The following is a 24,680-nucleotide window of genomic DNA, read 5'->3' on the forward strand; positions in this document are numbered from 1 at the left end:
TCTGGTTGTTCCCACAATCTCTTTCTGTTGCATTTGCTTAGACAGTTTTCAGTTTTTGCAATATGTGGATAAAGATGGGGTCACATTAACGATGCTGGGAAGAAACAACTGACACAATAGAAGTTGTTTAGGTGTTGAATGTCTCATTTTGATATGGAGTGGGCCTTGCTGCTTCGAAGAAGATGCCAGTGTGGCCATTCCTGGAAAAACAAACCCAGCTGATTTAACTATCTGCCAGTCAGTTTCTAGTGCAGCCAAGGTGCTCCATTTTAAGCAGTGTAGTTTTTGTTCTGGATTAGTTAACCCATAACTCTTTTTTTTCTGACTGTGCCCATTATCTGCTCTGGCTTTGCCCATTGCCAATATGCAGCTCTCAGCAGATTATCCCCAAAGGAATCCAGCCCATGAGACAAAAAAAGGTTGCTTAATTCTTCTCTAGTGACTTCCTGATAAGTCTACTGCAGTGCTAAGTATATGAATGTGCCAGAATGTTGTGGCAACAATAGTTCGGTATATGCTGCATAATACTTTGGTATTGCAACAACTGCATTGGTCTGATGGGTGACTACAAGAGACAGAGCCTTCTTTGACTAAGTGGAGCCTAACCTTCAGAACTTGCTCCCTAGAGAGACTTGCCTGGTTTCTCTTAAGTTTAAGGAGACAGGTCGTGATAGCATTCTCTTAGTAGAGCCTTTGAGGGGACACAACAATAACTGGTTTTGATTTCACCTTATTTTGTGTTTGCTGCTGTACTGTTTTACTTTTGTTCTTGTTGCTTTGTTGAGCCCTGAGCTGCTTTGTGTTTTATATAGTTATATAGATACAGATATAGGCGATACACATGTTTCAAATAAATCAATGGTGTAGTAACTGCAGACAAAACCAGTAAGCCTGAACCAGTATACAGCATTGTCATGTAAACAATACATTCCCCCCTTTAAATTATTAACATAATTTAAGTCCTAATCTACAGTTTATAATTTGTTCACATATCCAGTTTTCTGGCATCCATCAAGAACAACAGTCAGGTCTGTGTAGATTCTAGGAAACTGAAGATACACACAAATTGAAAGGCTTTTCATTCTTTTATCTGTTAGCAATCTTCTTACATATATTTCCAGTCATGGACTATTTTCTTTTACGTGATAAAGAAAATGGAGGACGCTGAGTAGGCAGTGAGTTGGAGATTGTGTTGCAACAAGTTAATAAGGCCTTTGTGCTTACCCCCTCCCCAGTCAGCTTGACAGATTCTTGGAGCTTTGAGTTATTGTGCAGCTTTTGAAAGTACTCCAGCACCAAGTACAATGTTTTTCTATTTTTTCTTCCATTCTGGACCTTAGAAAAGGGGGTGGGGGAGACAAAATTTGTCCATTGCATAAAAGGCCTTCTCTGAAATTTCCTAGTTCAGTTGGTTAAGATCATGGTGCGCCTAGGTCGTGGGTTTGATCCCTGTCTATTCCCGTATTGGGAATGTAATACTATGTTTGTGGAATTCTGTTTGGATTTTTCTTTTAAAAACAACGCATACCTGTTATCCAACTTAAATGGTCTTTTATTTGCCGGACACAATTGAGTTAAAGTGTAACTCTGCCATTGACTGCTGTATAATAAACCAACACAAAGTGTTAGTTATTACATGATGTTGCATCAGAACAGGAATTTACCCATAAATACGACTCTTCCCACTTTCCATGACTCTTATAAAAGATATGACAGTAAAAACAGATGTATGCCCAACTTGGAATAACTGCAGAGGGTCTCTTTCTACCTTGGAAGATATTTTCCTAACCTCACATTGTTCCGTGGACAAGAAATATAACACACAGGGTCTGAAATTGTTGGAATTGTTATTCCAACATAATTTATACTCTTCATGGGAGTCCTGTATGCAGATAAGGGTCAATATCCTTATTTGAACAAAAATGGTGGAAGTGCTATCAACCACATTATAGTATCTCCTTCATTATTCACTTCTGAAGTATTAGAATGAGCAGGAAGTGACCACTTTCCAGTATCAGTGACCCTATTCCCAGCCAGGTGGATGAGGTATAAATAATATTTCTTGAATGCATACAAACAATCACATCTGCAAGATTTTGTGGAGAAATGCAGGGTGTGAAAAGACTGAAATGATTTCACAGACTGAACAGCGATATTCAAGGGACACTATATAGTAATCATCTGACGAGCTTGCACCAACTTTTTATGAGGAAATTTCCATACCTTGATGTCTTCCAGCAAATTGTCACAGGACTCAGGCCTTATTTGATAACTGTAGAGCTCATGTGGAAGCATATCTTCTCCTGGAGCTTTATTTGATTTCTGGAAGGAAATAAGGGCCTTTATCTCATTACAGAAGACTTTGCCATTCAGGTAGGTTTAAGAAATCCTTACACATTGCTGGTACATGTGCCTTTATTGAAGTCCATTTCCAAGTGATGCTCACTACAGTCTTGGATGGTCGCTACAAGGTCCTGCATACAGACAGACTGTATTAGTGGTCAACGTCTGATGGAAGACATCACTCATTATCTGTTACCCTGCCCCTTAAATAGAGACCCAGGGTATCACTTTCTGAAGCCTTTGTGCACACAAGCAAGCAGATAGCACCCCAGCAGAAATGGTTCAGTTTCTTTTGAGTGACAATAATAGCTTTGTAACACACAGAGTGGCCCTCTATGCACTGGCCACAAAAAAAGGGAAAAAGGAGTTAGATAAAATCGCTATATATTGCTGTGGTGATTGAGGTTTAATCTGAAATCAAGCTGGATTTGAGTTGTTGTCTCTGGCAATTTCCCCCTCTTGCATCATGGATGCTGGCTTATATTATCGATACTATATATGTTATGTATTATTGCTACAAGTTTGTCATGATTAGAACAATAAACTTGTGAACTTCTACTACCAGTAGATGTATGTTATAGTGTGCTGTATATCCTTCTGTTTGTAAAAACAATGATTTAATGTCTAGTTTGCCTAAAGCTGAGGCTTTCTGACTTGTTCTGTTCCCTGTCTGCTGTGCTGGTGGAAGACACTTCTTCAGGCTAAATTCCTCTGCAAGGGCATTCCCAATTTTCTGACTCAATAGCTTGCAACAGCATAGTATCCTTATAAGTACGAGAGCTAGCAACTCTTCACATTCTGGCTGGATAGAGGAAGGTGTTGTATCTATTTCCTTGTTTTGCTTGAAATAATTCTCATGATGCAGTGTGGTGCTAATCTTCTAATCTATTAATGTAAACTTATTTAGATGTGGTCAGTATTATGTTTTGAAGGTGTTGAAATTCTTACTGAACAAATAGTTTCATTTTCAGAGTGTGGTAGTTTCAGTTAAATTGTATTTTGCTTAAACACCCCTTTTCCTGCAAGTTGCTTATGCTGTAGAAATAGCTGTTTGATAGTAGTTAGTCACTTTGCTGTAATCTCATCAAACAGTACAAATTACTACTTAAATCTAGTTTAATATCTTTTTTACAATGCAAGTTTTTGATATTAAAATACTTAACGTTCTCTTAATGTTAAGTATTAATTTGTTTCGCTTTTTAGTAAAAGTTGTTGTTTTTTAATTCTAGTGCCAAGGATGACATTGACCTTGATGCACTTGCAGCTGAAATAGAGGGTGCAGGTGCTGCCAAAGAACAAGAGCCCCAGAAGTCTAAGGCCAAGAAGAAAAAGGAAAAGAAGAAACAAGATTTTGAGTAAGTTTGCAAAATCTGTGTCTGGTAGCTCTAATCCAACAAAGATTTTAGGAGTACAAGAGGAGGCTTCTTAATGTGTGCTTATCCTTATCTGAGTGAAGAACCGTTTAGACCAGTGGACCCTGATTCGCTAAGTACTGCAGACCCGTTTTTCAAAAGCCAGCTCATGGACTCCCTACTTTTGAAAACTCTGTGGTAGTTTTTGTTATGTGAATAGTGCCACCATACCTTCCAACGTGTGCCGGTGCAAAAGCGGGATGCACGTCTTCTGGGATGCAATCCCATGCGAGTCATGTGACCTGTGCAAAGGCACAGTGCACAAAAATGTGTGTTTTGGGGTGCTGCAATCTTGTGTGAGATGCATGTCTGGCTGCAACCTTGTGCATTTTGGGGCCCCATGCTGTCACTTGGGAGCACGCCCCCCAAACAGGATGTCTTAGACAGTTGACAGGTATGTGCCGAGAACCCCTTGGGTGGGTTAAGCGGACCCCCAATTGGGAACCACTAATGTAGACAAATATGTTTTGCAGGTATATATTCCTGAAAAGTTCCCTCCAGGAGCCAAGGCTGTGCTGTAAATTGTTAGCAATAGTTTGGAGTGAGTAGGTGGGGAGAAACACTGCTCTCCCCCTCCTGTCACCATGCTGATTATTGACACTTTCAGTGTTGATGCCCTGCCTCTACTGAGGGAAGCACATGTATGGTATCAGGCTACTAATAAATGTATGCATCACACAATTGAGCCACAGCATGGATTTGTCTGCTTGGCACCAGGAGGACAAAACTGCTTTACCCATCAATAGCCTGCTGGTAAGTTCGCCCACGCATTATGTGAAACGCCTTGGAGTAAGTAGTAAGAAGTATGCAAGAGAAATAACACCCTGCTCAAATACACATGAGCGTCTACCAGAATATAAAAGGCAGAAAGGTGTGGAAATCCAGAAAACAAGGCAGCAGTACTGTAGTCACTGGACTCATCCAGTTATTGAACCTTGATTATTTGTAAGTAAGCAATACTTGAAACATGTATAATTGTTCATATTGTAGCGAAGATGACATTTTGAAAGAGTTGGAAGAGCTGTCTCTGGAGACTCAAGGAGGGAAAGCTGAAAGAGAACCAGTTGCAATAAAGGTAAATGTCTTGGGGGGGGGGGGGTGTATTCAAAGTGTTGCACTACAGCTGAAAGCCCCAGCCAAAGCAAATTGTGAATTATTATTTTTTGAGGTTGAAGAGAAAGAAGCATTTGGTACAGTCCAGAGAAGAACTTTTGCATTTGGAAAACTGCCTGTCATTGTACAGTCTCCTTTAAAAAGCACCACATTAACTTCATACAAATATTCCACTAAAGCAGGCTTCCCCAAACTAAGGCCCGCGGGCCGGATACGGCCCATGAGACTCAGTTTTCTGGCCCACAGCGCCCCCTGCCACCACCCACTCTTACCGGTGCAGCACGGCGCAGCTGTCCACTTTCGGGTCGACTGAGCACTGGAAATAGCTTGTGCGCATATGGAAGCGTCATTTCCTGCACACTTTCGGGTCGTGGAGTGCCGGAAATAGCTTCTTTGCATGCACCATTTCTGGCACACTTCCGGGTCAGTGCTATTTCTGGCGTTCCACGACCCGAAATTGCGCCGGAAATAGCGTGCGTGTGTGCTCCCCTGCCCTCCAGCCCGCCGCGCGATCGGCGCTGGAGTAACTGGCCCAAGGCCGGGTAAGTTTGGCGACCCCTGCACTAAAGAGCAGATTCTATAAGGGCTGCATTGAGGAGTCATCTATCTATTTAAAAATAAATAAATCACAAGGGTGTATAACTGGCTTTCCAAAAGGCACTTGACGCACATATATTTTTGTTCCCTAAAATCTGGTGATTTTTGTCATGAGTGTTTTTGTAGTTTAATCTGCATCCAGAGAATCTGGTTGCTGAAAATGTATTATGCTCAAGTACTGTACAATTCTTCTATTTTCCATTGATAATGTTTTAACTTTAAAATGATTATTTGTTTACTAGACAGAGAATGACAGTGAAGAATTTAGCTGTTCAAAACAAGATAAAAAAAAGAAAGGAAAGAGCAGAAGTTCCAACTTAGATGATGATGACAGTGAAGAAATGGAGGATAAGGATAAAAAGTCCAAGAAGGTCCCCAAGCCCCCAAAGGAAGCTCCCTCTGGCAGTGATGATGACAATGATGACTTTGATGCATTGCTTAAGAAAAAGAAAGGAAAAGCTCAAAAATCAAATAGGAAACAGGAGCTTTCCGAAGATGATGAAGTTATCATTATTAGGAAAAGCAAAGAGCGTACCCAAGCTGCGTCATCTGGCGAGAGCGGTGATGAATTGGACGAAGGCTCGGAATCGAAAAAAGGGCAGAAGAAAAGCCAGAAGGCAAAACCAGCCGCTGAGGCTGAAAGTGGTGATGAAGAGGTGGACTCTTCATTCAAAATAAAAACAGTGGCTCAGAAGAAGGCAGAGAAGAAAGAGCGCGAGAAAAAAAAGCGTGAAGAGGAAAAGGCCAAATTGAGGAAACAGAAGGAGAAAGAAGACCTGGAAGCCAATAAAGAACAGGCAAAGCAGAAGGAGGCTTCAAAGAAGGGTGAAAAAGGAACCACTTCAGAGCTGGTATCAGAATCTGCCACTGTGGAAAAAGGAGAAGCTTCAGTAGTAGCAGAAGGTAGGTCATATTTGTGAGAATGTGAGAAACAAGTTTGTGTGGGAGTTTATAGGAAGTTCAAGATGAATGCCAGAACACTTGAACCCTTTTCCTTGTTCACTAATTGGTGATCTTTTTTGTTTCACTTTAAGCTGGCTTTGTAGTAGGAAAATTCATTGCCTGGTTTTATTTGGAGACATCTAGAAGTTGTATTGATGCCCTGAAAATGCTAGCTGATTTGCGGCTCTGATTTTCTTGACTAGTGTGATTCTAAAGCATTTTGCTGAATATAATTTATGCAGTTCTTAATGCATGTGGTGAGTAAGGCTTCTGAGTGGGGGCCTTTTTCAGAAGTCCCCTATGTTGAAAACTATATCATCCCTAGTACTTAGGAACTTCAGAAACTGCCAAGGACAGTCTGTTTGGGGAAGACCAAACATTGACGGCTCCTCCAGACAGTCTGTTTACTTTGCATTCATCCAGATTTGCTTGCACAAAACGTATGTGGTGGTTAGCCTATGTTTGGGCTTATTGAGGTCATTCGTTCCAGATTGGTTATAAATGAGCATTCATCCTGATTTGCTTGTGGGGTGGTAACGTGTCTTCCCATTAATCATTAGTTTGTTCCACACGTCTTGTCCTTCCCATCACTTTACAAATGGCAAAAAGTCTGTTTCCTTTTTAAAGTGAATTTACTGTGCACTTTAGAGCACTTTAATACACTTTACACAAACCTAAATTTCCAGCATATGCTTGAATCCCTTCACAAAATTTTGACAGTCTGGAGGGACCCCAAGAGCCTAGAATGCATTTAGAGGGCTTTTCATGCTCCTAAAGGGTCAGTGGCACCCCTACGTTTAGTTGATTTTCTCTTTAGTTTTCTTCATTTTTAAATTCTGCAAATGGATTAACTGACTTTCTTGCTTAGGCGATGACAATGAAGGAGAGAAAAAGAAGAAAGAGAAAGATAAAAAGAAAAAGAAAGGGGAGAAAGAAGAAAAAGAGAAAGAGAAGAAAAAAGGTCCAAGTAAGGCCACAGTTAAAGCAATGCAAGAAGCCTTGGCTAAGCTGAAAGAGGAAGAGGAAAGGGCAAAGAGGGAGGAAGAGGAGCGGATAAAACGACTGGAGGAGCTGGAAGCCAAGCGTCAAGAAGAGGTACTGCTTATATTCGTATAGGAAGGGGAAAGGATAATGGAGGCCCACACCTGTATGCTTTTGACTTTGAAAGGAGATCGCAGCCCTGTTAAAGGGAAGCCTGCTGCTAAGGAATGGCTATTCTATGCGTTCTGGAAAGTATTGTGTATGAATATTTGCTTCTTTATAGGAACGCTTGGAGCAAGAAAGAAAGGAAAGGAAGAAACAAAAAGAAAAGGAGAGGAAAGAGCGGTTGAAGAAGGAGGGGAAGCTTTTAACTAAATCTCAGAAAGAAGCTAGAGCCAGAGCAGAGGCTACTCTTAAACTACTGCAAGCTCAGGGTAAGGATTGCGATGCACACTAACCTTCTAACTAATTTCCTGTATGTAGACAAAAATGCTGTAGAGTCTTTGCCAGTTTTTGGAAGCTGAGGAGGAATTAAACAATGGGCTCTTATCTGAAATTTTGCTTTTGGCAGCTGGAGAAGAGAGTTAAACATGAGCAGGAGTCTTTATCTAGAAGTAAATGCAAACCACCCAATTTCAGGTGGTCCTATGAACCTAGCTTCCTGACACTGCAATCCTATGCACCCTTGGAGCTAATGTTTATTGAACTAAGTAGGACTGACTTCTGAATAAACATGCTTTGACTTAAGCTGCACATCTTTAAGTCACGTACAACTGAAATATTTTTAAAGCACCCACCTTAGTATTAAGTGATTTGCATAAAAATTCCCCAGAGCCCTTCAGTGGAGGTGAACTGTAGAAAAAAATGGTTCATTAAAAAAACACGATGATGATAGTTGACTTGTCTTGAGTGTCTGCAAAGAGCTGACCTATGAAAGCCAATTATGGTTTGAAACCATAATTATTTAGAAATGTTTTCTGAGGCTCTTTATTCTGTTGTGGCACGGATGCAGTGTGGGAAACATCTTGCTCATTATACTGTGACAAATTTCTTATCCCCTGCAAACAGCTTGAAGGCTTGGGAGCCCTCAGTTACTTTGCTTAACTCAATCAGTGCCAAGGCTTATTTGGGTCAAGATGTTTAAACATTTACCCAGTGTGTAATCAACGTCCCTGGTCAACAGCCAGGGATGATGGAAGTTCTAGTCCAACAACCTCTGGAGGGCACAATGTTAACTACTCTACTTGAGATTACTGCATTGCAGGGGGTTGGACTAGATGACCCTAGGAGTACCTTCCAACTCTGATTCTATGATACTCCTGCATTATCCTGTGTTGTTCATTCACAAATCCAGCTGCAGGTCACCAAATGGATTGCATTTCAGTGTTACATTAAATTTTAGTAATAATAAAAATAAATGTTTTTGTTGCTACTTGGCAGGTGTTGAGGTGCCATCCAAAGATTCTGTGCCAAAGAAAAGGCCAATATATGAAGACAAAAAGAAAAAGAAGCAACAGCAGCAGGAAAACAAAGAAGGTAAGGATCTTGTTTCTGCAGTACTTTTAAAAATAAAGATCAAAAAAGTCAAACATAATGTCAGCCCTTTCTGTCTACTGTGTTTTGAAACACCCTCCCCTGTATGATATCACAGAGAAAACTGGTATTCCTGTGTATCTTTGGGGCTGCATATTTAAAAGCCAGTGGAATTCTTGACTGACTTTTTAAAAAAGAATTTGTATCAAGAACCCTGAATTTTCTCTAATCAGACTTTGTTAACAAGACTTTATAGACTGAATTCCCCAAAACTTCATGTTAGACTGGCAGTGATTGGTTCTTTTCTCAGTATTGTATACACTGAAGACTGGAAGGAATTGTATGCTAGTAAGAGTCAAGAGGTCTTTAATTACAGTGTATTTATTTTGAGAGAGAGAGAGATGAATTTTGCAGGATCAGTAATGTTCTTACGGTTGCAGTAGCTTTGTTCTGGGCAAATAAAATGCATCTTTGTGGTTGGCCTTCTTATTACAGCAAAGCTGTAGTAATTTTCTCTTGCAATTTTAGAAATTATAGAGTTGACTTCCCAAACTGAAGAAGCTGTAGAACCAGTTACACCAGTAAAAGAAGAGATCATTCTTCCAGCAAATCCAGGTCAGTATTAAATCGGGTATTCCATGTTGCTTTTATCTAAAGCAGTAATTCCCAAACTTTCCCCTTGCTCACAAACCAGTTGAAAATTGCTGAGAGTTGTAGCAAACCACTTAATCATTCCCCCTGCCCCCATGTTGTAGAAATTGTAAAGCACTGAGCTAGAGGCCACATGATTTAAATTTAAATTTTATTTATTTATTTAGAGCATTTGAACCTCACATTTCAGCCAAAACAGCTCTCTTGAGTTGCTTACATACTACTACCGGTAATTAAAACAAAAGAGTCCCTGCCTTCAGGCTTACAGTCAAAAAAGCACAGCAGGCAAGATAAATGGGACAGGTAGGGGAGAGGAATAAAGCAAGCTCATTCGCCAATTCTTAAATAGTAGCTCTTACAGTGACCAGCTGCCATAGAAACAGCTCAGAGGCAGAGAGTTGCCTGATGGAACTGGTGTTTTGGCTGATGGAATGAGCCCTGTGTGCCATCTCTCACTGAGGCAGCATGATGAAATGATGCTACCAAGCGACAGTAGGCCCATAGAATTAAAATCACAATACAATAAAACATTTAATTTTAAAAAACCAACAACGAATATACAATTAGATATCAATATAAATATTTAATGTGGCATATGTGCCATCTCTTCAACCACAAATCCACAGGCAGGCTGTGTCGCCACACACCACCTGAATGAAGCTTATGGGCCTTTGGTGGTACCCAGACCGCAGTTTGAGAATCCTTGATCCTAAAGCATAGCATTTTCTTTAGCCTAATGTGAGGCCAGTTAAACTAGCTTTGGGAGTCATCTTTGAGGGTCAGGGGCGTCATCTGGGCCACACCCTCAATATTCCACAGTGACATGCTCACGTCACACATGCAAGCTGCATGTCATGCATGTGACACATTAGCACGTTGTGTGGCGTGTGCTGGCCCCCTAAATCATGGGGGTCAAGTTGGCATGCCTGTTGAGGCTACTCAGTGTTTATTTTAAGCCAGTGACAAACATCTGGCTAATTCAAACTGTCCAGCCCATACCTCCTCGTCTTGATACATTATCCTGAAATAATAATAAAACCTATTATGAAACTTTTTAGTTTCAGAAGAAAGGGAGGAAGAGGAGCCTGAAGATACAGGATTAGATGACTGGGAAGCCATGGTCAGCGATGAAGAGAGAGAGAAGGGTAAGTGTCTTTTGAAAAAGCAATGGACCACCACCTCTGCTTCTTTTTGTTCAAAGCATAGCACTTCTCACAGAGTTGAAATGAGTGGATAAACATTGCACAATATGTACAAAACCATACTTCAGCTTGACTAAGTCCTTTAAACTGTTGTGTGATCTACTTGGTTATTGGGTTTACAGGGTTTTCTGTAGTGCCGCACATGCTAAAAGCATGAAGTGTGTGGTCCTATCAGTCAGCTGATAAAATAAGTTTGAAACCAACCTTCCTTGTTTGTTTAAATGAACTCACTTAGCAGTATGACTGTGGACAAGGAGGACTTTGGGGACATGTTGGGTCAAAAGCTTACCATGTTTCTGTTTTGAACAAGAAATTCTTCAGTATAATTAAATTTATAAAGTCAATAATGGGGTAAGCCACAGCTTCGCTTTTTGAAACACCTATACCTCCCTTATTGATTTTGGTGGTCAAGGGAAATAGGACTGCAATTCAGCACAGGTCTGTCTGTGTTTGTATTGTAATATGTGGAACTGCAGTTCTGTACACAGGTAGCTGTATCAGAATAGAGCCCAGGCGGAAGTAGCCTTTTAAAATTCGCATCTCCTGTTGTCAGAGAGAAAAACTGTCCGCATTGAAGTCAAGGAGCAAAATGATGTGGACGACGATGGAGATGGAGACGGCGATGACGAAGAAGATGAGAGTGAAGACTATGAAGATGGAGAAAGTGAAGGAAGTGAAGGTGAAGAAGATGAGAAGACTTCAGATGAAAGGGAATTGGAGCCTCAAGCTGCTGGAAAACAATCTGCAGAGAAAAAGCTAAGTAAAGAACTAAGCTCTGATTCAGAAGATGATTCGGATGATGATCGCACTAAAGAAGAACGTTCCTATGATAAAGCTAAACGGCGAATTGAGGTATTTGGTCACAACCTTTCTCATGTAGTTAATACAATTCATTCTGAATAAAAGATGCTCTCTTTATTGCGCGCTCTCTCTCTCCCCCCCCCTCTCTTGCTTACTTCAGTGTTCCTTTGAAGCCTTTTCCATACCTTTGCTTCTTTGGTGAGGATACCCAGTCTTACACAAATTGTTAAGGAGAAGGAAATGTTTACTGCTGAAAGCAAATGTCAAAATTGTGGAACTTTATAGCTTCTATTGAGTTTCCAGGGTGCACCTTTGCCCAGATAAATTGCACTTGTTTATCATGTATTTTTTTGGAATAGGCTTCATTAAGTTGTCCAAGATGTAATCTTCCTCAAGTCTGTGGCCACATTGGCCAGAGACCATGGGACAGGCTACATGTAGCTACTTTGCTTCTATAACATTGTTGTAGTCGTTCAGTCGTGTCCGACTCTTCGTGACGCCATGGACCAGAGCACGCCAGGCACGCCTATCTTTCACTGCCTCCCGCAGTTTGGCCAAACTCATGCTAGTCGCTTCAAAAACACTGCCCAACCATTTCATCCTCTGTCGTCCCCTTCTCCTTGTGCCCTCCATCTTTCCCAACATCAGGGTCTTTTCTAGGGAGTCTTCTCTTCTCATGAGGTGGCCAAAGTATAACATTAGACAGGGTCAAATTACCCAGTTGTGTATATGGCCATATGTGTATATGTAAATAAAACCAGGTGTCCCAGCAAAACCAAGGCTGCTGTTAAGAGCTTCTATTGGGAACTGGAAAAAGCAGATTTCCATGTTTTTTTTCACCATGATCATGAGGATTCTGAGTTTCAGCCTAGGACTACTGCCTTTTGGTGTAGATCTCCTGTAATCAGGTAAACTGTAAATGTCTGCTTAATGTGCTAACTATTTAGCTGGAAACAGTGTTTAATGCTTTTTTCTCTGTTTACAATTATATATTTGTGTTAGGGGTAGGGACTCTTTGGCATAATTTTGAACACTCAAAATTGAGTTGCTTTCCTGTTTAACTGTCTTCATTTCTTTTTTCTTTTGACTTTAGCTCACATTGTTTGTTCTTAATTCTAGAAACGTCGTATTGAAAACAGTAAAAATACGAATACTGAGATACTACGAGCACCAGTTATTTGTGTTCTTGGACATGTAGATACAGGGAAGACTAAAATTCTAGATAAGGTAAGGCGCAGGCGGGTTTCACAAAATCGCAAGCTTTCTCTGCTAGTTAGCTAACAAGTGAATTGCCTGCTTCTACTTAAGCTGAAATTTTGTAGTAACTTGGGACCGCTTAAAATTGCTTGATGCAAAACTGTCACCCCCACCCTTTCAAAGCATATATTAATCAGCTCATCAAGGTTGTCATTCTTGCTCCCCCCAGTTATTCTGCTTTTTTTTCCTGCAGCTCCGCCATACCCATGTACAAGACAGCGAAGCAGGTGGCATCACTCAGCAGATTGGTGCAACTAATGTCCCCCTTGAGGCCATTAATGAACAAGCAAAGATGGTGAAGACTGTAAGTAAGATCTTTCTCAGAACTCTGTTGATGTGCTTTGAGAAGGAACTGTTGAATTATATTATTTCTAGCAACCTCTCCTCTGCTCCACATCTCTTGTTGGAAGCTGGTGCAGTTTGGGCTTGCGTTTGTCCTTTATTTAGAATGGACCCATTTTGACAAATACATTTATTGGCTGAATACATTTGCGACATCAGTGCATTAAAGTTGAGGTTCATGGTTGGCTACTTTGTTGCCCATCATTCTTGTGCGCTGGAGTTGCCTCCTATGTTAGTGGGGGCTTCTCAGATCCGTAGACATTTAGAAAGGCAGTAGGTTTCAGATACTATCTTGCCTCCTGTGCTCACATACTGTTGCGCCACAAGTCTAGCTAGAAAGCTCCTCTGGAGTCAAATGGGGGCAAGGCCTTGTCCTCATATGCCAGGCATGGCCAAATTTAGCCCTCCAGATGTTTTGGGACTACAACTTCCATCATCCCTAGCTAACAGGACCAGTGGTCAGAGATTATGGGAATTATAGTCCCAAAACAGCTGGAGGGCCAAGTTTGGCCATGTCTGTCCTATGCTATTTCCATTGCAACACCTTGCACTGAAAGCTGTTAGCCTCTGCTCTGGAAGAGGAGCTGCATCAAGTTAATGAAAACTTAGTGATGCAAGTTTTTTTTTTAAAAAAAGTACTGTGATTATGTAGATTGTGGATGGATTTCTTACATAGATTATGTAAGAAACCATGGCTAAAGTTCGAAATTATTGCTGAGGGTATATACACTATCAAAGCTTTGGTTTGCCTAAGTTTCAAGGTAGCCAATATTTCGTAATGTTAGTTTGACAGAGAGACGGTCAAGATTCCAGGAATGCTGATCATTGATACTCCAGGACATGAGTCTTTTAGGTAAGTTTGCAATATTTATATCTGGGAGTTTACCATATAATGTTTGAATACATCTATACAAGTAGAAATTAGTTAGATAATGTTCTGTGTGCCTTTCATTATTATTTCTAATAGTTTTGCCAAACACTTCTATATGATAGAATTTGCTGTAGAACAGATACCCATTCCTGGCAATTCTCTCTATCTTTTGCCCTTACTTATTGAGTGTACCTTTCCTCCTCAATGTTGCAGCAATCTCCGAAATCGAGGAAGCTCACTATGTGATATTGCGATTCTTGTAGTTGATATCATGCATGGTTTGGAGCCCCAGACCATTGAATCCATAAACCTGCTGAAGTCGAAAAAATGCCCATTTATTGTGGCACTCAACAAGGTAAGATGACTTTCACAGTTTTACTGATTCTGCCATAAGATCGTAAGAAGAGCCCTGCTAGATCAGTCGAAAGGCCTAGCTCAGGGGTCCCCAAACTAAGACCCAGGGGCCGGACGGTCTGGGAATCAGTGTGTTTTTACATGAGTAGAATATATGCTTTTATTTAAAATGCATCTCTGGGTTATTTGTGGCGCATAGGAATTCATTCATATTTTTTTTCAAAATATAGTCCGGCCCCCCACAAGGTCTGAGGGACAGTGGACCGGCCCCCTGCTGAAAAAGTTTGCTGACCCCTGGCCTAGCTAGTCCAACCTCTTACTTTCAACAGTGGCAAACTAGATGCCTCTGGGAAGTCCCCAGGCAGGACATGAATGCAATACAGTATACCTCTCCTTCTGCTGTTCCCCAGCAACTGTTGCTTAGACTTATGTTCAGGCATTGGACCTAATGGCCATTTCCAAATGCCTTTTTGGGTTTTTTGTGTATGTGTGTCTTTTACTATTTAAAAATATTTATGCCAATTGAGTGCTAAATGTTTGTTCTATCAAGGGACTCTCATTCAGGAGCAAATCCTTTTAAGTCTGCTTGCTTTGCAAGTTTATCCTTGAATTTCAGAAAGGGAAGAGCTTTCATTCTCATTTCACTCCTGTTGTGAAATAATGTTTTTGGGGGCAGAGGTCTCCCACCCTTCAAATCTTGCGGCTAGGATGCATAAGAACCTAGAGCTTATTGTGTAATGTTTTATTGTGTTTTTATGTATGTCAGAAGTCACTCTGGGGTCATATGACTCCTCTAGATACTTCATAAATGTTTATTTTGTCTCTTATTTTTATCTGTAAGTCACCTTGATTCCCTGGCAGGGAAAAAGGCATATAAATAATAATGACATTTGCTTGTAGATTCCCTACAGTTGCTGTTGACTTGCATGGCTCCTACTGAGTAGCATAACATTCAATCAATCACAGAGATGTTTCTGATTCTGTCTGGTTCTGATTCTGATCTGATTTTCAAGATCGATAGGTTATATGACTGGAAAAAGAGTCCCGACACCGATGTAGCTGCCACTTTGAAGAAGCAGAAAAAAAACACAAAGGACGAATTTGAGGAACGTGCAAAAGCTATCATAGTGGAGTTTGCACAGCAGGTCAGCTGAATTACTATCATTGCTTCTGTTGGTATTTAAAATGCATTTTTGTAGTGGGGAGGCAAGCAAAGGCTCCCAATTTTTTGCCGCCTTATTAGCCAACCAAAAATGTATTGACTCTTCCGAGACCATCTGTTGTGCCTCCCAAATGTCGCATGAGGTTAGCAGAATATCATCTTCTCTTTTTTCCAGCTCCATGCTTGGAGCTGGAGCAAGGGATTCTCCTCCAAGCTTCTTTTTGGAGATGAGAAACTGAAGCATGTGCTTTTACACTGGCACCTGCTGGAGGGTACCTATTGGGTGCAGAGGGAAGTCCACATTTCTTACCCTCTTGTCTCCAGGAGGAGAAGGTGGTTTATTGCCTTCTCTTCTTCTGCACCTGTGAGACACTTGGAGGAATTGTCTAGAGCGGAGACAAGCTGATATGCTTCTATCTCCCCACTCCTGCCCAGAGATAAAGGATTGTTATGGCTCTCCGTTTAAGCCTGGCAAGCACAGAGCCCAAATAAATCTTAGACTTTGGAGCTAGGGAGGGAGCAGGGCACCTCCCATATAGCTCCTGAGTTTGGAGGAAATATTGGATTCCTCCCTCTTGCCAAGGACTGGCTTTCCTCTCTCAAATTGGCAGCATCTGGTGGGTGGGGAGTGATGTTGTTTCACCCTGATTATATGTGGTTGGAGAAAAACATTGTAAGAAGATGAATTTCGAAAGGGGATTTGAAGAAAGAGAGGTAGCAACGTCATGTCATATGTGTTCTGGAAGCAGGTTCAGGGTATTTATATATAGATGCTACCTGGTGCTTATACTCTTTCTAATATAGTATAGTATTTATTTAAAATTTCTAATAGAAGTATATTTGTTCTAATAGTGTTCAGTTTTTTCCTGCCCTTTTAATTTATTTGTACCAGATTCCTATCACACCTTTCTATACTGACTATAGCTAAAGTAACTTCTTTGCCTCTTGCTCCTTCCCCTAATGCTATGCTTGTGGTTTTAGGGCCTGAATGCTGCCTTGTACTACGAAAATAAAGATCCCCGCACATTTGTCTCTCTGGTTCCTACGTCTGCTCACACTGGGGATGGCATGGGAAGTCTAATAGCTCTTCTTGTTGAATTGACGCAAAACATGTTAAACAAGAGACTGGCACACTGTGAAGAGCTGAGAGCCCAAGTTATGGAGGTAATTTGATATACATCTTTTGATCTGGATTGAAAGGAAACATTATTTTTGTTGCATGTGGGCAATAGATGAAACCCTCAGAGGCCTTTCATGCATCTGGCACAGGTGCCCATGTTGCACCCCTGCCACCAAATTTACATTTGGTCTCCTCCCTGCCTGAGCAGACAAAGGAGAGCTTTATGAGTGTATGAGTGTACACCTTGCAAAAGCCTTTCCTGTCAGGAGGGGGAAGGAAACAGACAGCAGGGAGAGAAGAGTGCTTCTGTGGGGTTGGAGAAGCAAAGCAGACAGAGTCAATGTAAGTTGGGAGTCTGAGATCTGGGGCAGCAGGGTGGGGAGTCGAGGCAGATTATTATTACTAATTTTTAGGAGAAAAGTTGTTTGACTCACTGTCATCTAAGGTGAGGTGAAAGGCAGGTTACTAAGAAAATCAACTAAGGAGGAAAATTCGAAAGATAAATTTTTGGAGCATGATGTGTGTGCCTGTGCAAGGCTTTCTGCTTGTGGCCTTTGGAGGGAAATGATTTGACTGTCTTCTGTCTCTTAGGTCAAAGCACTTCCTGGTATGGGTACCACAATAGATGTCATTTTGATTAATGGGCGCTTGAGAGAAGGAGATACCATTATAGTTCCTGGAGTAGAAGGTCCCATCGTAACGCAGATAAGAGGCCTTCTGTTACCTCCACCTATGAAAGAACTTCGAGTGAAGGTAGGCAAGCAGCATGTGGAAGCACACCCTCAAATTAACTACTGGTGCCTAACACTGTTCGGCAGAAATGCTTGGCAGTTCACGCTCTCCCTCACCTTTCTGGAAAATAATAAAAAATAACACTATTATTTTTTTCACAGAAATTGCCCTTTGCAGGATCCAGGACCATTGAAGGGAGGTGGAGCTTTTGTGTCCAATGGCTTCCTGTTGTTTTATCCATTTTTAGTCATGTGGTTTGCCAATGTACTGCTGTTAGCAAAAATAACACCCTTAAATTCTTAGGGCAGAATAAGGCATGCAAATTGAGAGTATATACACAACTGTTGTAATGCTGTAGGCCTTTTGAGCTTGTGATATGATATTTATATGAATATAAAATAGGTAATTTAATACGAAACCATTCTCATAGCAATACACTCCATATATTTTTGCTTTAATGGTCATATATATAAGTGCAGCATTGTAATATTTTTTTCTGCCAAGGCCACAACTTAAAGCTTTTTTCGGGCCTTGAGCTTTTGAAGCTATGATCCACAAATCTGAAGCTGGAAATAATATCTGAGATATAAGCTATACATAGCTACATTGTACATCTTTATGTCTCCTTAGAATCAGTATGAAAAACACAAAGAAGTCATTGCTGCTCAAGGAGTGAAGATTCTTGGAAAGGACTTGGAGAAAACACTGGCTGGTTTACCCCTGCTTGTAGCCTACAAAGACGATGAAATTCCAGTTCTTAAGGTTAGGCATACATGATCTCCCTCAGAATGGAAATAGCTAGGAAACCTTTGTGAATAACACTCATTAGGCTGCATGAGGGCTATGCTGCTTAGTTTCATCATCAGAATAACAACTTTTTCAAGGGGAGAAGTTAGACTTTTATTTCCAGGTAGAAGAAAGCATACCTCTTTGATTCAAGGAGTAAAAGTAAAATAAACCAGTAATAGGGAAAATCCGGACAGAAAAGTTGTTGAGCCAGCTTTAGTTTATGAACATGCGGGCAGGATCATGCCTTATGAGAAGTAATGGTTGTTCTTAATAGACGGATTACCTGTGTTTTGAAAAGCAGATTGCTGTAAGGTACATGCTGCTCCATCTTCTGGGTAAGCTATTAACTATTCAGGTTCTACGTAGAATTAAAAAACTTGTATACCTCAGATGTGATTCTGCATCCTTTAGAATTGTACAAGAATTAAACTGGAATCCGTGCTGAACTTGTAAGGTATTGCAGCATGCTCTTGCAGGCCATGAACATGCTGCGTGTTTAAAATTATCTGCTTTCAAACTCACCAAAGCTACTTGAATTCATTTATTGTACTTCTGGAGTTTCCCCAGCTGTTTCTGACCATCTGTTCTTTCCTGGGACACAGTGATAGCTACTAAGTGTGGGCAGTGAACTGTCTGCTCCAGAGATTGAGATCGTCTGTCACTTTAAAGCATGAAAAAAGCTTTAACTTCCAGTGCTGTGATCCACAGATCTGAAACTATAAATCATGTCTGAGATATAAGCATCATGCCGCATAGGGCTGATGAAGATATTGGGATTCTACTTGTACTGTTCAGATGAGCTCTGAAACTTGACACGCTATAAGATAAGCAAGATCTCTTAAGATGTGCTCTTTTTGTTTACATTAAAAGGATGAATTAGTACATGAATTGAAACAAACACTGAATGCCATAAAGTTAGAAGAGAAAGGTGTTTATGTGCAGGCATCTACTCTGGGTTCTTTGGAAGCCTTACTTGAATTTCTGAAAACATCAGAAGTGCCAGTAAGTATCTAATTTTCCACTTTACATTCATAAATTGCTGTGCTCTGAATTGGAGCATATTACGAAATTGAAAACACTGATTAATCAGACTGCTTTTCCTCCCATTTCCTGACAGTATGCTGGAATTAATATAGGCCCTGTCCATAGAAAGGATGTTATGAAGGCATCGGTTATGTTGGAACACGATCCTCAGTATGTAGCTTTTTAAAATATACATTACTGTTACTATTTGTATAATCAAATTCCTGTCCTCTTCCTCATCAACCTTATATTTTGTCTCCTAGGTATGCAGTAATCTTGGCATTTGATGTGAGGATTGAACGAGATGCTCAGGAAATGGCTGATAGTTTAGGAGTTAGAATCTTTAGTGCAGAAATTATTTATCACTTATTTGATGCTTTCACAAAGTATAGACAAGACTATAAAAAACAGAAGCAAGAAGAATTCAAGTAAGTAGCATTCTTGTGCTTATTTTTTGCTCTGTTGCAAGATGTACGTGAAGATTATTTGAAGGGCTTGTTATTATCTGAAACTGAAGAATTTTAAGTCATTTTCTGAGCTACTTTTTTTTTAAAGCCAGGGACCAACTGTATATTGGACAGGATTCAAAGAACTATGCATGGAGTTTCTGTACACCTACTAGTGCTTAGAAAGGAGCAGTTTGGTATGTTGTAAGGAACTGCAGCTGGCAAAAAAGGGAGGAAAACCACCAGGGAGGTCTGACAATGATATAAGTACTTGAACATATACATTAAGTTATTAAGATATCTAATGCAAGAAAAATAAAAATTCTGAACCGTAAGAAAGAAATAGCAGTTTACCCTGGGTGTTTTGAACTTTTCCATGTATAAGACGAGCTTTTTTACTGTCAAAAACAGGGGTCGTCTTATACACGGATAGTGCTGGGGGGGGGGAGTGATTGGTAGCAGCTGCGATCAGGAGCATGTCAGCAGTGATTTTGTGGGTGATTGGTGGCTGCATAAAGTGCTGCTTTGGATTGGGTGGTGCGGCAGAAATTTGGTGGGTGATTGGTTGCTGCTGCAAGTGTTGCTCTGGATTTGCTGCTGCTTTGGCAATTGGGCGTGCATTTCCTGTCTGCGGTTTGTGATCGGGCAGAGGCATGTTGAGTACGGCAACACGAGCAATTGTCATCTTTTGTAATTTGGGTTAGTGGTTTTTGGCATTTCCCCCCCACCGAGAAAAGCTCAACATCTCCGGGCCATCACCCCCCATTTTCTTAAATTTGAGTCCCCCAAAATTGGGGGCGTCTTATACATAGGGGCGTTATACATGGAAAAATACGGTAAATAAATTTTAGACTGAACAATATTAAGAGATTAATAAGTACAAATGTGTAAGAACTGCAGATTGTTTACCTACAACATATTACATATGCTAAGAGCAGATGAAGACATAGCCGATCAGCCTTTTCTTCTTCAGCAGCTTAGAAAAAAGTAGTTTTGTGTAAAGGGAAAATATAAAGGCTTGTGCAACAGATCCGTGTATCCAGATGTAGGAAATACTAAAATATTTTTGCAGGATTCCTGCATGAAAGGTACATGCTTCCTTTTAAAAGAATGCACAAGTCTGAACTTCCTCAGTGTATTCCAGAGCTGCTAATTACCTTTTCCCAAGGTTGAAACATTTTTTTGGCAATTTTTCTTCACCTACTTAAGGGTGAATTGCCCTTTTGAGCTCTGCCATTGTTGCCCAATCATGCCTTGTAATTTATATGCCCTGGTTTATCACGTATGATGAATCTGTGTCAGTTACAGGTGGGTAGCCGTGTTGGTCTGCCATAGTCAAAACAAAATCGAAAATTCTTTCTAGTAGCACCTTAGAGACCAACTGAGTTTGTTCCTGGTATGAGCTTTCGTGTGTCAGAATTTTTTTGCTGGCTCACTCAGCTGCGTGAGGGACCAATTACAGCTAGCTGCTATGTGTTGTAACTTAGGCTACCACTAGCACCAGGTGCTGCCCACATACTCCTAAAACTATTATTGTTCACTCACCTGCCACAATCCAGGTCTTGTTGATCATTAAAAAAGATACCTGCTCATGACTAGCTATACCATGACAAAGATGCACATCCCACTGAAAACAATAAGAGTACTGATACACTTTACTGAGATGTGCATTGGTTGTGAAATTGGATCCACTTCCCAGTCCAGCAAACAGTATACACATAGACTCCTGCTGGATAGCTCAGTTGGTTAGAGCATGGTGCTGATAACTCCAAGGTTTCATGTTTGATCCCTATGGGATGGCTGCATATTCCTGCATTGCAGGGGGATGGACTAGATGACCCTCAGGAACTCTTCTAACTCCATGAGTCTGTGATCTATGTATGGAGCTTTTTCATAATCGAAATAAATTTTGAAGCAAGGGCTGATTTGTAGAATGACTAACCATAGTGGGTGGCTGTATGCAATCATTTGGCACACAGAAGATGGCAAGATTCTCCTTTGCAAAAGATTACAGGTAACCCATACAGTTGAACAACGTAAGATACCTCGTTGTTTAGTACCCTGCTAAGGATTCTTGCATATACCAGGTGCAGATATGTGTAGAATGGATGCTTTATGGGCTAATAAGAACAGCTTACCATGTTTTTACATGTACATCACGGCTACTACTTTAAAAACCTATCTGTATCTATGTTTTACTTGTCTTTACCAAAACCTGTTAGTTCTGGGAACCGAACTAGACATGACATTAGGAGAGGGTGTTCCTCTTAGTGAAAGTTACTCCAAGTTAGGCACTGCTAAAATAATACGGGTATTTCAACGTGCATGTGTAGAAGTGATTTTCAGGTCAAGTGTTGAACAATTGTTTTTTCCCCCCATAGGCATATAGCAGTATTCCCTTGTAAGATGAAAATACTTCCTCAGTTTATTTTTAATTCTCGAGATCCTATAGTGATGGGAGTCATTGTGGAAGCGGGTCAGGTAAAACAAGGAACGCCCATGTGTGTACCTAGCAAAAATGTGAGTATTTCTATTTTCTTAAACTGAATCCTAACTAATGGCAAGCTGTGTACTGGCCAGAGTCAGGATATTTGCTCTCTTTACTCTGCCTCTCTCTTAATATTAGTATAGTCTTAACTTACCATATGGAATAACTATAAAGCAGGAATGGGTAATCTGTCCCTCCAAATGTTATTGCACTAACGACACCCATCAGCCCCAGCCAGCGTGATCAGTACATTTCCCATTTCTGCCAGGAGCAAGTGTTGTGCATAATAACCTTCCAATGTTAACAGTAGAGAAAACAAACAGCAAGTAGTGCAGTGAATGTAGTAGGCTAGACTAAAGTGCAAGTTTGGGCTGCGTAACAAATGTTTCCTTCCCTGGATCTAACTTAGCCTTGCAGTTGTGAATCTTAAATTTGACAAGACCTAAATATTTTCTGAAATAATTAAATGCATGAGTAATGGTGGAGCCAATTCAAATACAGACTTAAAAACTTGCCTAATTGAAAACTGACCACCTATTGACTAAAATGTTTTCAGCCCAGACCGCTTTGCCAGTGGTGATGGGTGTTTCGCAGTGTCTGAGGTCCACAGATTACCCAACTGTGTTTTAAATAATAATCAGTATTACATCATAAAATAGCGTTTTTTATGCACAATGGAGAAAACTTGTATGTAGCAGTGTAGAATTTTATGTCTTAAATAGAGTCATAGCTGTAGTAGCCTTAAACAACTTAGGAGCTGTGTTCTTGAACTTGCATTGTGGTATAAATGCAGATTATAGGGCAGGATTCACTTGACAAGCCCAGGCAGCAGAAGCCCCAAACATAGAATGTGTGCAAAAGGGGGTTTCTGCCCCTCTTCTCCCCCTGGTGCCCTCTGAAATTGGCTCATAGCGAACTACAGGTATGTTCCAACAGGCAAGCGAAAATGCCTGCACATATAGAACATAAATCATAAGCCACGTTGAATTCCACCCATGTACTCCTCGAACCAAGGCCTGGTAGGTGTAGCAGGCCACAAGGTGACTCAAACCTGGGAGGAGGGCCCCTTGCTGAGGAAACCGATTAATACTGGTGTGAGTAGGAACCTCTGTACAGGCTTCTCCATTATTATCTTGTCTCCTTGTGTTCTTGAACTTGCATTGTGGTATAAATGCAGATTATAGGGCAGGATTCACTTGACAAGCCCAGGCAGCAGAAGCCTTAGTTCTGGAGGGTAATGTAAGAATCCATATTGTAATCTTCCATTGTAGCATCTCATTCATATTATGCTAGATGAGCCAATAGAACATTGGCATATTGGTTTGTATTGATTGCATATAGATTTCTAGCAGCAGTTAAGTTTATTTATTATGTCTGCTCTAATCCTCCTAGCTGTGTGTTTCTATAAATTAGTTGGGTTGCTAATAAAAAATGAGAGCTCTAAAATGTCCTGTGTTTCTGTTGCAGTTCATTGATATTGGAATAGTTACAAGTATTGAAATAAATCACAAACAAGTGGATGTTGCAAAAAAAGGTCAAGAAGTCTGCGTGAAAATAGAACCTATTCCTGGTGAAGCACCTAAAATGTTTGGGCGCCATTTTGAAGCAACAGATATACTTGTCAGCAAGGTAGGTGCTTATGTTGTGGGTGGGATGGGCTTGCATTCTTTGAAAGACTCTGTCGCATGTTGTAGACATCAAGGAGCAACCCTGTGGATGCATTTAGCAGCTTCTGGTGGTGCACCAGCTGCTCCCTTTCCTGAAAAGGAATGAGCTAGCCATGGTAAATCATGCTTCAGTGCACTCTTTTATTATGCTGTTAACAATTGACTTTTTTCTTTTGAGTGTTGTCCTTGTAAGCATGTTTAGCTGCATGGACATGCAGAATGAGCACACAGGTTTGTACCAGTGACATGCACTCCAAAGTGCTTATTTACGGCATTCTCAGTATGGCTAAACAGATTAGAGAATCAAGCCAACAATTAATCCACCTGCAGAGTTTTACACTGATGAAATTGTTATAGAAGTTTAGAGGTGGGTAACGAGAGTTGCAGTGCAGCATTATCTAGAGGGCTAGAGCTTCCATACCTTTACATCCTTCCATCAGAAGTTATGGTGATCTTAGGATACCCTCTGCTTTGGCAGTGGCAAAGCTGTCCTGGGACAGATTCTCTGTCTCTTCTGTTTTGAGTTAGCTGCTTGTCAGCCTCTTATGTAATTCTGAATATTACGAGTTTCAAATTGTTAGCTGTCTTGTGGAAGACTGATTTTTATTAATATGATTTGTTATCCGCTGTTTTAGAATAAACAAATATTTTCATGATGAGATTTGTATTTATTAAATATTGATGGTAAACCATTGATTGTATTGAGCATATATGCTACTGTAGATATATGCAGCATAGTTTATTCTTGCTTGTATGTTCTGTCCAGAAAGATGTAGTTAGTTGCACAAAACATCTCATTTATGTGCTACCAGGACTTACCTGACTTTAGGTAGCTCACATATGATACATTTGAA

General features: G+C 40.6%; 1 protein-coding gene across 1 annotated transcript in view; it reads left to right on the forward strand.

Moving 5' to 3' along the window:
• The window catches only part of EIF5B (eukaryotic translation initiation factor 5B), a 29,674-nt gene that overhangs the window by 4,061 nt on the left and 933 nt on the right, over nt 1-24,680 (forward strand). Inside the window, exons 2-23 of the mRNA XM_033147585.1 lie at nt 3,573-3,698; nt 4,746-4,830; nt 5,708-6,368; nt 7,276-7,502; nt 7,672-7,822; nt 8,829-8,924; nt 9,450-9,536; nt 10,631-10,717; nt 11,328-11,626; nt 12,695-12,802; nt 13,026-13,136; nt 13,960-14,027; nt 14,259-14,400; nt 15,413-15,544; nt 16,543-16,725; nt 17,273-17,434; nt 18,044-18,175; nt 19,073-19,204; nt 19,320-19,396; nt 19,489-19,653; nt 22,053-22,191; nt 23,627-23,788. Coding sequence (XP_033003476.1) covers nt 3,573-3,698; nt 4,746-4,830; nt 5,708-6,368; nt 7,276-7,502; nt 7,672-7,822; nt 8,829-8,924; nt 9,450-9,536; nt 10,631-10,717; nt 11,328-11,626; nt 12,695-12,802; nt 13,026-13,136; nt 13,960-14,027; nt 14,259-14,400; nt 15,413-15,544; nt 16,543-16,725; nt 17,273-17,434; nt 18,044-18,175; nt 19,073-19,204; nt 19,320-19,396; nt 19,489-19,653; nt 22,053-22,191; nt 23,627-23,788 — 3,532 coding nt within the window. The remainder of the gene's footprint in view (nt 1-3,572; nt 3,699-4,745; nt 4,831-5,707; nt 6,369-7,275; nt 7,503-7,671; nt 7,823-8,828; nt 8,925-9,449; nt 9,537-10,630; nt 10,718-11,327; nt 11,627-12,694; nt 12,803-13,025; nt 13,137-13,959; nt 14,028-14,258; nt 14,401-15,412; nt 15,545-16,542; nt 16,726-17,272; nt 17,435-18,043; nt 18,176-19,072; nt 19,205-19,319; nt 19,397-19,488; nt 19,654-22,052; nt 22,192-23,626; nt 23,789-24,680) is intronic.

Source organism: Lacerta agilis, chromosome 4 (assembly GCF_009819535.1).
Source record: "Lacerta agilis isolate rLacAgi1 chromosome 4, rLacAgi1.pri, whole genome shotgun sequence".
In the NCBI taxonomy this organism is placed as follows: domain Eukaryota; kingdom Metazoa; phylum Chordata; class Lepidosauria; order Squamata; family Lacertidae; genus Lacerta; species Lacerta agilis.